This window comes from Apodemus sylvaticus, chromosome 1 (genome assembly GCF_947179515.1).
Source record: "Apodemus sylvaticus chromosome 1, mApoSyl1.1, whole genome shotgun sequence".
In the NCBI taxonomy this organism is placed as follows: Eukaryota; Metazoa; Chordata; class Mammalia; order Rodentia; family Muridae; genus Apodemus; species Apodemus sylvaticus.
The window spans coordinates 93,987,768-94,003,300 of NC_067472.1; the positions used below are offsets into that span (position 1 = coordinate 93,987,768).

The following is a 15,533-nucleotide window of genomic DNA, read 5'->3' on the forward strand; positions in this document are numbered from 1 at the left end:
ACAAATTCCTGAGGCACCTATCCAGCCCCAACTTGCCTATATTATATACTAGATCTCTTTATTAATATCAAGGCTTACAAAGAGATTGGAAAAGAGCACTCAGGAAACAACAGCTGCACAGCCTTCATGAGCATGCGCCAACAGAAGGTTAAGGAAAAAGCACACCATCCTGGTTTGTGTTGCTCTTAGTGAAAATCCCAAGCTATTTTTAGAACACTAACTTCTCACTTGTAAACTTCCTTACAGCAATAGGTGAGAAACTGCTGAGGATTTCACAAACATCTCTGGACACACCCCACCACCAGACTGCAACTGGTGGCATTTTCTAAAGGCAAGAGAGGCCTACTTGATGAGCCTACTCAAGATGTTAAGTGTATGATCTATTATCAATCAAATAATTATGTGAAAAGACATTCTGCCAAATAACTCACATGTAGAAAATACTCTAAAATGCACTACTATGAAAAATATTTCATGAAGAAACAAAAAGTATCTAATTATCTTATTTCAAATGAAAAAGAACCAGGTAAAACATTTGCTAAGTATTCCTTTCATTTTCACTTATATGCAAATTTTTAAGAAGTTGAAGGACATAAAATATCTGGGTAAAAAATGTTTCCATAAGTAAGTTTCAGCAACTAAACTGTATAAAAATTAAGGCATTCCGTGAACTTCTAGAAAACACACTTATATTTCTTGATCCTTGATATCTGCACAATAAAATGTGAACTCTTTCTAGATAAACAAAGCCTCTGGAACTTTTGGATTCAGCCTGCCAGAACCAGGTACCTACACTCAATTGGCAAGCCTTGACCACAGAGCAATTGTCTGCCACTTCCTAAAATGTATTCCAGCCCTTTCTGTTTAAAAGTTGCTCCCTCTCACCAAAAGCTCTGCTCTGTCTTTGTACACTCACCATCCTCTGGTCCAGCTCACAGGTTATATCCTCAGAGAATTCCCCCAGAAAAGCCAGCTGTCCCTCTGTTCTAGCCCCACAGAATCTCTGGAGTGCACATTTGTCAGATCACGCCATGCTCTCCTTTAGGCTAGCCTGGCTTTAAAATGAGGCCACTTCTTATCTTTCCAACTCTGTGTTCTTGACAGGTGTTAAGCTCCATATCTGAACCAAATAAATGCCTCAAAATCAAAAGCAACAAAAATCTTCATTAAGAATATATGTATAATTAAGTATCACTTGAAACAAAGAAATTTCTAGGTTAAACTATAATGTTTTGATTATGCTAAAATTTTCTCTTAGGTCATGAACAAGTCTATTACGTTTCTGGATCTGAACTATTCCCCAAGGCTCATAAGTAAAAGACTTTCTCCCCAAGGCAGCATTGGTCAGATGACTGGATCATCAGGGCTCCACCCCATCAGTGGGTTCATCCACCAATTAGATTTTTAGTACTGGCAAGTTTAAGAAACCAGCTTATCGGAACTGGAGACATTTTTGTTTGTTTTGAGACACGTTCTCTCATAACCCAGGATGTCCTGAAACTCTCTATGTAACCAAAGATGATCATGAACCTCTGATCCTGATGCCACTACCTCCCAAGTTCTGAAATTACAGGTGTGTCCGAGCATGCCATCTTGGAGACACACAATAGAATAGTGGTTCTCAACCTTCCTAATACTGTGACCTCTAATACAGTTATTCATGTGAAAGGATTATTCAATTCCCAAAGGGGCCACGACCCACAGGTTGAGAACGGCTGCTCTAGACTCTTAATCTAGTCCCATGTCCCTTGCTCACTGTCTCTGCTGCTCCACTGTAAGGAGGTTAATGGCTCTGCTCCTCACTCCCTCACCACAGGCCAACGGGCACTAACAACCATGGACTCAAACGATAAGCCAAAATAAATGTTTCTTCCTTCTGTTTGTGTCATCAAGTATATTGTTTCAGCAATGGATGCTGAGACTTACAGTTTCCGTAAAGGGAAGCCTATCATTTTACCAAAGGTTTCAGATTCACTGTTTTAAAAAATATTTTTCCTAAAAGCTCTTAAAATCTTTTATTTTATCAAATAGCCATCTTTAGTTACACCACTTAACAGCCTTTGTTTAATTTGTCTCTATAATAAACACTACATGTAATGGTGAAGGCACAGATCCCCAAGTGAAAGCTATAGATCTTACAGCAATTAGCTAAAACACAATCAACAAAACTACTGATACATGTATCTTCTGTTCATGTCAATGAGTCTACCCCAGAGTTAGAGAAGATCAGAACATCAATATAAAGTTCTCAAAGTGGATCATTATTAGCAACAACATTCCACACCAAATCCTTACAAGTGAGCAATCTATGTGGTTGTTTACATGAAAATGGCTCCCACAGGCTCATGTATTTGAATGTCTGATCTCTAGTTGGAACTGTTTGGGAAAGATTAGGATTGGCAGTCTTGTTGAAGGTATGTTACTAGGAATGGGCTTTGAGTTCTCAAAAACCCACACCATTCCCAGCTAGCTCTCTCTGCTTCTTGCTTGTAGATCAGCTCCTGCTCCAGCTGCCATGCTTCCCACCATGATGCATATGGACTCTTACCCTCCTCTCAAGCCCTGAACCTCAAAATTCAATATCTTTTTCTATAAGTTGTTTTGGTCATGGTGTTTAGTCAGGGCAGAAGAAAAGTAACTAAGACACCTGTTAATCAAGTATATTATCTTAACAACTACTTAAATATATCAGACCACATTTTCTCAGGACTTCATAACTTTAAAACTTTTTAATTTTCACTATCTGTATCCTGTTACACATTCCAGCTCTCAAAAGAAGCAATAAAAATAGGTCTTAGTTCATCATCAAGTCTAAAAACTAGAACTATGACTATATAGATATTTATTAATATGAGTAGTAATCAGAATTCTGCCTTTAAATCTAATCAGCAAACACTGCACAGCAGAGGATGCTGTTCTAAGGAGTAAGAATGGGGGAGATAAAAAAGGTAGTAATTGCAATACACTATTTACTGAGTAACTCTTTTCCCACACTAACAGGTTGCTACTCTTGTCCTTACAGAAGTTTAAATAACTTGCCTAAGGTATTTTACAAATATTGGTATTTTGAACTAGGATTCTGTCCTATCTCAGGACAAAAGGATAAACACAAATGATAATTTACAATAAAGGCACAAACTTTCAAAATTTAAAAGGTATAATGCTGGGGCTTCAGAACTAGAAAACAATCAGGTTGAGACAGAAGAATCAAGAAGGGTCCATCTTGCTGGCTGAGGAGGATTTCCACCCCTGCTATACTCTACCAATAGAACATCAAGCAGCCAGGTGGGATAGGGAGTATTTTTAAGAATCTTGATGAGAATGACCACATCATTTCTATCAATCGTTTGCCAACAATGTCAACTGCAATCACTTTGGTGAAAACGTTTCTACAATAAAGAACTGCCTTAGATTTTAACACCACTACTACCCAGAAATACTCTGTGAAATGAACCTCACAGATGAACTCTGCCTCTGTACATGACAGCTAAACTTGCTGACTGAAAATATTTAACAAGGAACTTTTTAAGTGGAAGATGTTTTAGTTTCTTCTAAGTATTTTACTATACTAATGCTGTCTTTTATTTGTTTTGGCAGCTATTTCAATAGAATCTAATGTGGTATCCATGTAGCTCTGAAAATGTTTGAACCTCCCCCTCCCATCCTGTCTTTACTCCTAAATTACAGAGTCTAGACACAAGACATGAAAAGGTTACATTACTAATCCAAATTAGTGAATTAAAAAATCAAGAATTCTAAGAAAACACTTAAAATACCGACTTTCACTCAGGACTGGGCAAAGAATGACACAAATGCAAGGGGCATCTGGGAACAGCAAGCGAGGGAATGGAACAGGATTCAAACAAAACTGGCCCAATACAGTAGACCAAACACAAAGTGAGGAACTTGTGATTAAAGAGTATAGATTGGATGTGTGCAGTTACTTCATGCTTCTCCAACTTTATATCTAAAACAAGAAAAAAAAAAATTCAAGAGTACAAACCCACAAGAAATAGAAAGAGGAGCTTAGGAGTTAGAAAGCAAGGCAAGTGCTATTGACTACAGCAGGAAGCTGTTTCTGTTGATGCTTGAGCAGCAAGCCAGGCACCTCAGATACAGCTTATTTACATTATCACATGAAGTGAAGTCCAGGGCTGGTGTGTGTGTGGGGGGAGGTGGGGTGGGGTGGGGAGAGAAACAGAAGCAGCATTATAGAAGTGCTTGTAGAGTAAGAACACTGAACCGAAAGAGCTCCCCTTGGCCCAAACTAGAACAGTTTAATCACCAAAACAAGTAACTGTACTGAGTTAGAACCAAAGAATAGAAAAATCAATACCTGCAGGTCCATACTGATAACTGTACAAGGAAGGGACAATTCCTTCTCATAGAAGTATAGTGGGAAGTTACTAAAGGAATAGCAGTAATGACTGCTTTCTAAACATCCACAGACAGATGCTAAAATTAATGAGTAAAAATTCAACAATGGGGCCAAAGAGATGGTTCAGTGGTTATGAAGACTGTCTGCTCTTATAGAAGGATACCCTCTTCTGACCAAGAGTACCAGGAACATTTGTTGTGTACAGACATACATGCAGGCCAAACACTCACATAAAATAAATAAATTTAAAAAAAGCCGTCTCATCTTATAAAAATTAACAAAGAAGCAGCTACCTGTGTGGTCTAGGACATCTGGGGAACTGTTAGGGGATAGTAGGAAAGAATACCATCTTATTTGAGGGATCCCACCTAGTTCAAATGACCAGAGGGACATGGTAGCATTATCTTCCTTCCTCATTCAATGCACAAAGGATACAGCATGTCTGTGATATCCTTCTACTTAATACACAAGATCAATATACTGATGAAAAAGCACCAAAGCCAAGAGAAGGCTAATCCATAAAATAACTGGCAGCATTCTTTAATGATTAAGATTACAGAAATGGAAGTAAAGACTAGAAAATTGCCACAAATAAAAACTAAAGAGACATGCAACTAAACACGTTGTAGATTCTAAGGCTGATATCAAATCAAAAAAAAAAAAAAAAAAAAAAAAAAGGACATGAGTGGGAAGTCTGGTAAAAATTTATTTTCTCCAATTCGGCAACTCATTTGTACTAAGGTTGATTCAGAGTTGAGAACTGTTTTACAGTCATGGAAATGCTAAGAGAAAAAGCCAGAGAAAAGGTACACATGAGCTTTATATTCTTACCATGTTTCATAAAGACTTTTAAAAAGAGAAGGCTTGGAAATTGGCCATTTCAGATATCCCAGGAGAACTGACAGCAATCTAAGAGGCAGTTAGAACTCCCTGGTTCCCTCTTCTCCAGAACTCTTCCTGACAAAAAGAACAATCTTTGAAAAGCATAACCAGGTATATATGAAGGATATATGCACCATTGTGAAAACTGAAAATAGAATGAAATCTCATCTGCATACTCCATGAGTAAGATTCATAGGACTTCCCTATTTCCTATTTATAAGCTTGGGAAAAAAAGTTTTCTGTGCAATTCACCAGTTACAAAAGAAAATGATGTGTTCCTAGATGCTATGGTCTAAAGCAGGGGTTCTCAACTTTCCTAATGCTACAACCCTTCAGGGGTTCTCAACTTTCCTAATGCTACAACCCTTTAATACAGTTCTTCATGTTGTGGTAATCCCAACCATAACATTATTTTGTTGCTACTAAGTGTAATTTTGTGACTGCTATGAATCATAATGTAAACATCTGAGATGCAAGATATCTGCATCAACCCAAATGCTGAGAACCCACAGGTTGAGAACCTATGTTCTCAGGGCTTTCCAACCCACACTCTCACATAGCACTAATTTATACACTGAATTCTAACCACTAATATGATGATGTTCGGAGATGAGGCCTTTGGAAGTTTATTAGCTCACAGGGGCACAGACCTCATTAAAGAGAAAATACCTTTATAAAAGACGTCCCAGAATGTGCCTCATTCTTATCCACTATGAGACACAGTGAGTAAGAGACACTGGTTTTGAGCAAGGAAACACCTTGATCTTGGAATTCTTTGCTGAAACTTTGAGAAGCAAATTTCTGTCCTTTACAAGCCACCTAGCTTGCTGTATTTGCCTTAACAGACTAAGCTGTTGGGACTTTGTTAGGAAATCATCCAGACATGTCACCATACAGAGAAAGAATAAACATGGCTGACAGTGTTTGCATTCTGCATAGATCCCCAAAGACCTTTGAAGGAAAGCAAATGTAGGCAAGAAAAAACTCAATAGAAGCAAACAAACAAATTAATTCAGAGGAAAAAATATTCAAAGACAAAAAAAAAAAAAAAAAAAAACCCTACCAGCATTCCCAAAGAGAGATAAGATATTACACACATAAAACAGACATGACATAATTTTTACACATTTGGGGAGGGGTATAACTTGGAAATAATACATATTACAGCAAAATAAAAACAAAAACAAAATCTAAAAATATTTCCCCTTTTATTTTAGAGACTATTTAACAGGGTAGAGAATTATCACCCAGAAAAATTTTGAAGGAATTCCTCTTATGATATTGTTGAACACACCAACCTCATATTTTGAAGCATCCCACCTTGCTCTTGCCACCCCTCCCCCATACCTGGAGGATCCTTGGAATTCCAAAAGGTCTCCATTACATCATCTATTTTACCTGCAGTGCTAGGTTCTGGCCAGTCCTGTTCACTCTGCAATTCACTGCACAGTCCTGGAAACTTTCCTTAAATAACTTAACTTCTTTGACTTCCTTCCTTCTTTTTTCTGTTCTCTCTCTTGAGTTCTAACTATGCAGGTCTTGGCTCTACTAACTTGTTCTAAGTGTGTGTGTGTGTGGGGGGGGAAGGCACATTGTTTCTCATCCATTTTTTCTTTTCCAAGTTTTTCTTTCAGTTCTACTAAAGTTTAAGACAGGGTCCCATGGAGGCCAAAGCCAGCCTGGAACTTGCTATCTATGTAAATCAGGCTGGCCTCCAGTTCACAGAAAAGCTATAGCAGGTAGTTTCTTACAATGACAAAAATGGTAGGTGTAACATGTAAGAGGAAATGTGTACATTCATTAGTGTTTACAAGTCTGGCTTTTCAACACTGGTTCTACTGGAAAAGTTACAGGAATTTGGTTGGTTTTGTTTTGTTTTTTCTTTTCTTTTTCTCCTCCTCCTCCTTTTCAGAGACAGGGTCTCTCTGTGTACCTGTGTCTGTCCCAGAGCTCTCTACATAGACCAGCTCACGGAAATCCACCTGACTGCCTCCCAGAGTGCTGGGATTCAAAGAACGCGCTGCCACACCTGACTGCCACACCTGACTTAGAGGAGTTCTTTGTTGAGGGGCTGCTCTGGCCCTAGAAAGACATTTGGCAGCAGACCTGGGTTCTACCCACTAGATGTCAGCAGCACATCCCCTGCTCTTTTCTGAGTCCCCAAACTGCCAAACACACACCCCCATCACCCATTAAGGACCATCTGCTAAATTGATAATTTAGAAAAAAAATTGAAAAATATGAATTCAACCTCATGGTGAGGGACACTTTTAATGTCAACACTTGGGAGGCAAAGATGGGTCTCTACAACTAAAATGTTTAAAGAATGCTACTAAAATTCTAGTTTAAAATATGGAGGTAATTATCAGAGGTAGTATGCAGAAACTTTTTTTAAAGATGTATTTATTTATTATATGAAGGACACTGTAGCTGTCTTCTGACACTCCAGAAGAGGGCATCAGATCTCGTTATGGATGGTGGTGAGCCACCATGTGGTTGCTGGGATTTGAACTCAGGACCTTTGGAAGAGCAGTCAGTACTCTTAACCGCTGAGCCACCTCTTCAGCACATGCAGAAACTTTTAAGCGCCTAAGTCATATTCTCATCTGTTCAGAAAGTAACTCTGGTGAGTTATAGTGAGGATGGCTAGGGTCAGCCAGCCTGGAAGCAGAACAACCACTTACGACATTTGAGTGATAAAATAATTACAGAGGCAGAGCTACAAGATGATAACCATACAAGAGACTTCCTACATAAAGAACTATACTTAAAAACAAAAAGGAAAAGAGGAAATCAAAACTAAGTTTTGGCTTAAGCAAATAAATAGATGAATTAGAGGTAGAGAATCGCTGAGACACCTACAATGTGCAAATCACAACCAAGAGCTGGAGCTGCACACTCATGCTTACTCAAGAGAAACAGTCAGTGCAGGGACGCAGAAGAAATAAAACCATGATCATAAAATGTGACAGTACAGTATGACATCAGCAACTACCTAAAAACAACAAACTTGCAAAGCTCCAGTCAAACAGCCCGATCATTTAGACGCACAGAAATGTCAACTACCAACGCCAAAGTATCCTCTCCTGCTCCTGCATGTCCACTGTTTTCTCCACAGAACTGGATCATATATAGTCTGCATTCAGTCCCCTTTCACTGCATTAAATGATAAGTTTCAGAATGAGCCGACCTTTATTAATACTCCAGTTTAAGATTTAATGGGTATTATAATAATGGGTATTATCTGGGAAGCCTCTCACAGGCAAGAATCGATGCTCTGCTATAAACAATCAAAAATGACCAATGTGGCACTGCAGCAATTCAAAGTAGTTTAACAAAGAGAGATAAAATTAGAAGAATATCCATTTGATATGGTCTTTAGTAGACAGTGATGAAAAGATTTCTTCTACAAGAAATAAGACAACAGAGAAACCAATAGTCACTGAGGATCTCTCCAACACGGTGCTGTCCTCAAATGAGTTAATGCATACAAAGCATATGTGACCATATCTGGTATCTCAATAAATATCAGTTACTATCATCATTAGATGCCAAAACCCATATCCAAATGCAAGGAGTAGTGACAGCACAGGGGGAAAAAAAAATCAAGGTATGCAATTTACATGTCCACTTATTCTTTTTCTTTTTCTAAATTTATATGCTGTGTGCTGAAAGTATCATTTTAAGAACTTCAGTGCCAGCTGTGATGGCACACAAAGGCAGGAGAAGCTCTGTGGGTTCAGGGGCATTCTGGTCTCTATATACAGGGAGCTCCAGGTCAGCCAGGACTACATAGGGAGACCCAGTCTTGAAAAGAAAAACCTACCAAAACATTAATAAATATGTTACATACTGTTCATACTCGATGACACTCGAGGTGTCTATTCTAACTTTCTCCTACATGGCATAGTACTCATATATGCTATGACCCAAACCCTTATAAGGAAACAGCCAACCACCAGGCAAGAATCAAAACTGGAGGTACTAAAAGCAAGCAATCTCAACATCAAAATCAATATTGCACAATTAAAAGACACATGGCAGAGTAAAGCAGTGATGCTCTCCTCAGTGAAGCCCGCCCCCTCCTTTTGCTCTTTTTGGGGTGCAGTCTAGGAGTACTAGAATGCTGGAATGTGTCTAAATGAACAAGCAAGAAGCATCTGAAGAACGGAGGAAGGCAGACTCCAGAACAGAAAGAGTGAGCTCTGCTGTCCCTCCATCTTCAGCCATGAGAAAAGCTCTGCAACAGAAAGTCTGACCATTGACAACTATCGAAAGATGACACTAGAGATCTACATTTATCTCAATACAAAATCTTCAAATAACAGAGCTCTCCTAGGAAGAAAAAGCTGCTATTAGGATAAGTCATGGATATGGAAACAGCTTGCCAATTATGCTGTGGAAAATCTCCAAGCAGAGGATAGCCAGTTAAGAATTCAAAGCCTCCTTCCGTCCTCACAACCCTAGATTTATAATATATACAGAAAAACAAAAATGAGAAACGCCACCTCTGTCAAGGAATTTCCAATGAACATCATAAAATGTGTACTGTAGTCCAGAACCACAACAGATATTCCAAAATGTTGTTTATGAACTGCTAAAGCCTTCTATAGAGAAAAATCTTAGGTTAAAATGCTCAAGACTCTTTAGACTAAAGAGAGTTTATGGGCTGTGTGTGGAGGATTGAACAGGTGAAGTAAGTAGGAAAGAGGGACATCACAATAAAGCAAGCTGGAGAGAAACCTGTTTGTCCACATTAAAACCTTGTTCCATGGGCAGAGAGATAAGCTGGGACAGGGCCGGCTCAGGCCAGAAGCAAGTGTACTCTGCTTTGAATGCCAGGCTGCACAACCCACACAGCAGCCACTGACACTGCTGCCGCCATTGAAAACTGGGTCCTAATGATGACATTCCCATGTCAACCATGCTTATGCATCACAGAAAACTATTCTTCTTTTAATTTTTTAAATTTAGCAATTTAAAAATCACTCCTAACTCAAACAAAAACAGGCTGGGAGCTGGGCTACAGTCTGTCGATCTGTACACTAAGATGCCACCTCCAGCAGTTCTCCAAGGGATATTTGTCCTGGAGTTTCTGGACCAAAATATTCTTAACTTACTTAACAACTCTATGAATTCACACATAGAATTGAAAGCCGCATCCATAAAGGTCAGAACTTCTCTGAAGCAAAACAAAGTTCTCTAAGGTTGTTAATATAGCTGGAATAGGCACAGGAAACCTTTTAATTCTGCACTTTATTTTCACTTACTAAATACAAGTACCTGAAGAAATATATACTATTCTTAGAGCTCCAAGGTAACATGGACTGAACTTAAGAGGATGCAAAGACCTGATGGAGGACCCAAGTTCTAGTCCCCGACCCAAGTCCTTATTTGAACAAGTCACTTTCAACCTGAGAGCTACACTTCTCACCTTAGTGAGAAGTGAAGTGGTTTAAATTACTAGCTGATCACCATGATTTCCCTTCAGATTTAGCACTGTATGATTCAAATACTATTTGATAACAAAGAAAATAAAACTCATTACTAAAAACATAAACAAGAGAAAGGCTTTGGGTATTTGAATGGGCTGACAGGCCTTGTTTTGAAGTATCTAAAGCTACAGACAAACTAAAGGAAGAGAAGGGGAGAAAGCCCACGTATTTGGTTTCAGAGATCACTGGCTTCCTTTCAGAACACAGTCCTGGTAATTCAGAAGCAAATATGGAAGTAGAAGCAACCTTGTAATGATGAATGAGCGCAGCAGTCAAAAAAACAAAAACAACAACAACAAAAAACCACTATCTGGCTAGCTAAAGAAAGTTTGCATTTCAGGAGCAGTAGTGTGTGTATGTTCCAGAAAGCAGGAACTGTGGATAAAGTACTGAAAGACATAGAACAGGAAATAAAGCATAAAATCCAGAAGGAAAAAAAAGTTAGGCTCATCTGATAAGGGAGATCTCCTCAGATAAGGGAGAGCTCAATCATCCCAGAGGTAAAACTAACATTGCAATATCAGTTTTTAAGACAATAGGTAAGTTTCTGCAAAGCAGGATATGTGCACATCTCTATTAGGACTTCTACAAACCAAATTATTAATATAATTTTATACAGGGTTCTACTTATTGTTCTATTTTCTAACTGTTGGAAATTAAGGGTTAATTTTGTCTCTTAGACTGGAAACCAGCATCAAAGGAAATGAATGTTAGCTTTCTCTTAAAACCTATTACTTCCTTCCTTGTTATTTAGTACAAAGTACAAAACGCCAGACTGGACCATAGGAGGACTCCTGTTCCCCCATTGGCCAACCCTTAGTGGTTGAAACTGTTCCAGAGGCAAGATGCTTATCTATTATACTGAAACTTAGTGATGCCTGACAGATAAATACTGACACACAACTTAGCCTTAAAAAACAAAAAGACAACCCACTGAGTTTGATAGCACACACTTTTAATCCCAGTATAAGGGAAACAGAGGCAGGCAAATCTCTTAAAAATTTCCAGACCAGCTTGCTTACAAGTGAGTTCCAAGCTAGCCAAGTCTGGGTTTCAAAGTCCACATAGTAAGATCCTACCTCAAAACAGCAAAACAAAACCCTAGAAATCAACTTACTATCTAACTAACGAAAGATGGTAAATTTTAACCATGTAGGTACAAAACAATAAAGTCATTTTGCTTTGTGCCAAGGGTTGTCTGTGTAGCAACAAATTGCTACACAATAATAATAATTTAAAAACAAAACCCTAAACATTTAGAAATCCGAAATGATCGTGCATGGATATCAAGATCCTACCATGCTAATTTCAACTTAACACATGGCATCTATTTAAGGTATATGAGATATAAAAGTCCAAAGCATTAAGCCTGACGATCAGCAGTTAAAAATACATGTTTGAATATGCTGGGGATATTTATAAAGCCAACGGACTATTAATATGTCGAAATCCACTGGCCAGTGCAGAATTCTACCTTTAATCTTCTACTACTGACTGTTCAAGGGAAGCCAAGAAGTCCGGGAGTCTTATGTCACTCGCTTTTAAGAATTTAAGTCACTCAAGTTGGCAACACTAGTAAAAGGCCAAAATTCCAAACAAAACAAGGTTTCGCCTCTCCATATGGTAAAATTAACCCGGCTATCTCCTACCTTCCCGTTCAAGCCCCACTTGACTACTTTTTCAACGATCCTGGGTAGGCCCCATTTAGGCTGGCCAATAGTACTACGAAGTAACAGGAGGGGGGAGGGGGGACCGACAACTCTTTAACAGTTAAGTCTACCCTCCCACAGATCTCAACTTAGGTGTAGATTTCACAAGCCCTGTAAGCTATACACTGTCAAACCCCAGAAGCAGCACCGTCACCCGGTCCTGCCCACGGGCAACTGTTCCAGAATGTTTTCTTTGAAATGATCTCTAACTCTCTCGGCTCGACGTGTGTGAAGTCTGGACTTCAAAGGCCACTTTCTCTCCTCAATACTTCCCCCCCACCCCAACCCCAGGGAGCAGGACCCAACTCCTCCGATCCAGTCTTTGATGCGTTCGCCCCTCGCAACCCGGGGTCTCCCGCGGCTACGTGGCCCCGGGAACCAGCGGTCTCCAACTGCCCGCCGCGCCCACCGTCCACCCGGCCGCACGCCTGCCCGGCCCTAGCCTGCCTCCCGTCCCGGGCCTGCACGACTCCGAGCGGACCGCAGGCTTCGGGCCTAGTCTGGCCCGCCAGCCCCTCACCTCCTTCGGGACCAGTTGGTTCTCCTCGCCGGGCACCATCGCTCAGACTCCGACCGCTCGTCTCCGCCCTGCCTGCGGGGGACTGGTGGAGGTGGCGGCGGCTCTGTGTCTCAGGAGAGAATGGCAGTGGCAGTCATCCTCCCAGCCGCCTGCGCTCCAGCAACTGCGGAGGCCTCCGCTCAGGCCTTAGACACCAGCGCGCAGACACGGACCCAGGGCGCCGCCGCCGCTGCTGCCGCCGCCGCTGCCGCCGCCGCCGCCGCCCCTCCCCCGGCCCGCGGCAATCAATGGAAAAATGGCGGCTGCCGCTCTCGCGAGAATTCAGCGCAGTGGGCGCGCGGCCCGGCGCCTGGCGCCTGAGGTACACAGGCGGCCGTCGCGAGCCTGGGATCTTCTCACCTCTTGCTCAGCCCCGGGGTACGCTACGCTACGCTGGTTGCGAGCCGGTGTAGGCGCTTTTCACGACCAGGAAGCCGGTCTTCCCGTCCCCCCGGCTCCCTCTGTCGGCCGAGGGAGGACCAGGCCCCTGCGTCACGGACGGGCTCCAGTTCAAAGCCCCCCTTTTCAGCCCGACAGCCCGAGCGCGGCCACTGCAGCCCCTCTTCCCGAACCTTTGGCCTCTAATTGGTAAACAGCGCGCCTCGTAGAGAAATCACCTTTCTGGCTATCACCCTCAAGGCTCCAGTCCTTGTCTGTCCTGGTTTCGTGGCCGCCAGCCACTCGGCTCTATAGCCCCACTCTCCTTGGGGACCTTGGTGCCCGTCAGCTAGCCCCTGACGAGGAGTCTTACACTTAGAGGTGCTCCCCTGCACCCTTCTGGGTAACTTGCTATCATCCTCCCACAGGGTCAAGTCGAGAGCGGAGCTGAAGTGCGCTTCAACCTGTGCTGTCCTTTTGAATATGTTTTTGGAGAATTTTAATCTCCCCTGACGGTAAATACCATTGTGTTATACTAAACAAATTTCCCATTAGTCATTTTCCTTAACCGCGCTCCTTCCATTATGAAGACCCAGCGAGACGTCTTTCATGAGGTCTTTTGGCAAACTAGTCCTTTTTCAGCCTGCTGAGCTAATTCCATTGTGCCCTGTACCCAACATCCACAGCACCAGTTCCTTTACCTGTGCTCTCCAAACTTGTTTCTATTGTGCACTCTACAACCAAGAAAAGCTCTCCATATAGTTATGTAAGATTTATTAGAAATCTGCTATTTGTGGCACTGTAAAACAACTATAAAATCTAAAAATTATAGCAAAGACAGACATTTAAACGAGATTTTAAGTAGTAATGGTATAAAAAAATCCATTAACCCTACTGAAAATATTTAGTGAACTCACAATGATTGACTAGGTTTCATTAGTTTTTAAAAAGCTAACTCTTTGTAAAACACTTATTAAAATATCTGATTCAGTGTTCAGGTTATTTCTGTACTTGGCTTTAATAGCTGTCATAAGCTGGAAAAGGTAACCCACAAAGATTTTGATTCTAATGCAAGATGTGCATTTTCAACTACTCTTACTAATACAATGCTCATTTTTATCTCTTTCAACTTACAGCCATATAAAGGATTTGTTGAAATTCAGTTACTAATTTTCCATCTTTCCTAACAACTAGAATGTTTATGTTCTAACAGGTGGGCTGCAGTGGTAGAGGACTTTCCAAGCATGCAGGGGGCTCTTAATTCAATCCCTACTACCTTCTCCCAGAATAGTCAAACACCTCCCAAAACAAACAACAAAATAAAAACAAAAATCCAGAGAAACTTAAAATTCTTTAAATACACTACTCAGATTTCTGAAAAAGGCCAAAGAATTCTGCCTTCAAGTTTAAGAGTACATATGATGAGTTTGGGAAGTGTTTAATTTTTATTTTTTATTTTATGTATGTGAGAGTGTACATGAACCACAGTCGTGCAGCTCACAGATGTTGGAAGAGGCACAGGATCCTTTGGAATTGCTGTTATAGGCAATTGTGAGTCACTTGGTCCTCTGCAAGAGCAACAAGTGCTCTAACTACTGAGCCATCTCTCCCCCACCCTTAATATTTAAATGTTTGAAACTTCATTCATCATAGAATTTTAAGAAATACTGCATCAAGATTCTCTTGACTATTGAAATGTTGGTGCTGCTATAAATCTGTTCTAAAGGTGACTAACTCAACTTGCTTCTCCATGGTCGCCTTGGCTGGCACATTTTGGACCAAATCACAAAGTGGGAGTATTTCCAGATGTGTTTCAAGCATGCCACCCCCATTCCTTTCAGAGCTGGTTCTGTGGAAGCCTTGTTAGAGGTTGGTGCCATTTTAGTTATCCTTTTACCTTCATGCCTGTACTGTCATCTCCAACTCATGACCTCTTTCTTGAAATCCTTTCTGGATTCTTTCATCTTGGTAAAAGTTGATTTAACGAAATAATAGTATAGCAAGTATCTTAGTCAGGGTTATTACTGCCATGGTGAAGCACTATGACCAAAACCCACTTGGCAGAATAGGGTTCTATTTGGCTTATACTTACACATCCACATCATAGTCCTTCATTGAAAAATGTCTAGTCA

At 40.7% G+C, this 15,533-nt stretch overlaps 1 protein-coding gene across 2 annotated transcripts in view; it reads right to left on the bottom strand.

The window, feature by feature from the left end:
- Window positions 1-13,082, bottom strand: part of Usp47 (ubiquitin specific peptidase 47) — an 86,709-nt gene extending 73,627 nt beyond the window's left edge. For both annotated transcript variants that reach the window (XM_052201122.1, XM_052201111.1), the window contains exon 1: window positions 12,985-13,082. In XM_052201122.1, coding sequence (XP_052057082.1) covers window positions 12,985-13,023 — 39 coding nt within the window. In that variant the 5' untranslated portion in view covers window positions 13,024-13,082. The remainder of the gene's footprint in view (window positions 1-12,984) is intronic.
- Between the last annotated feature and the right edge of the window lie 2,451 nt (window positions 13,083-15,533).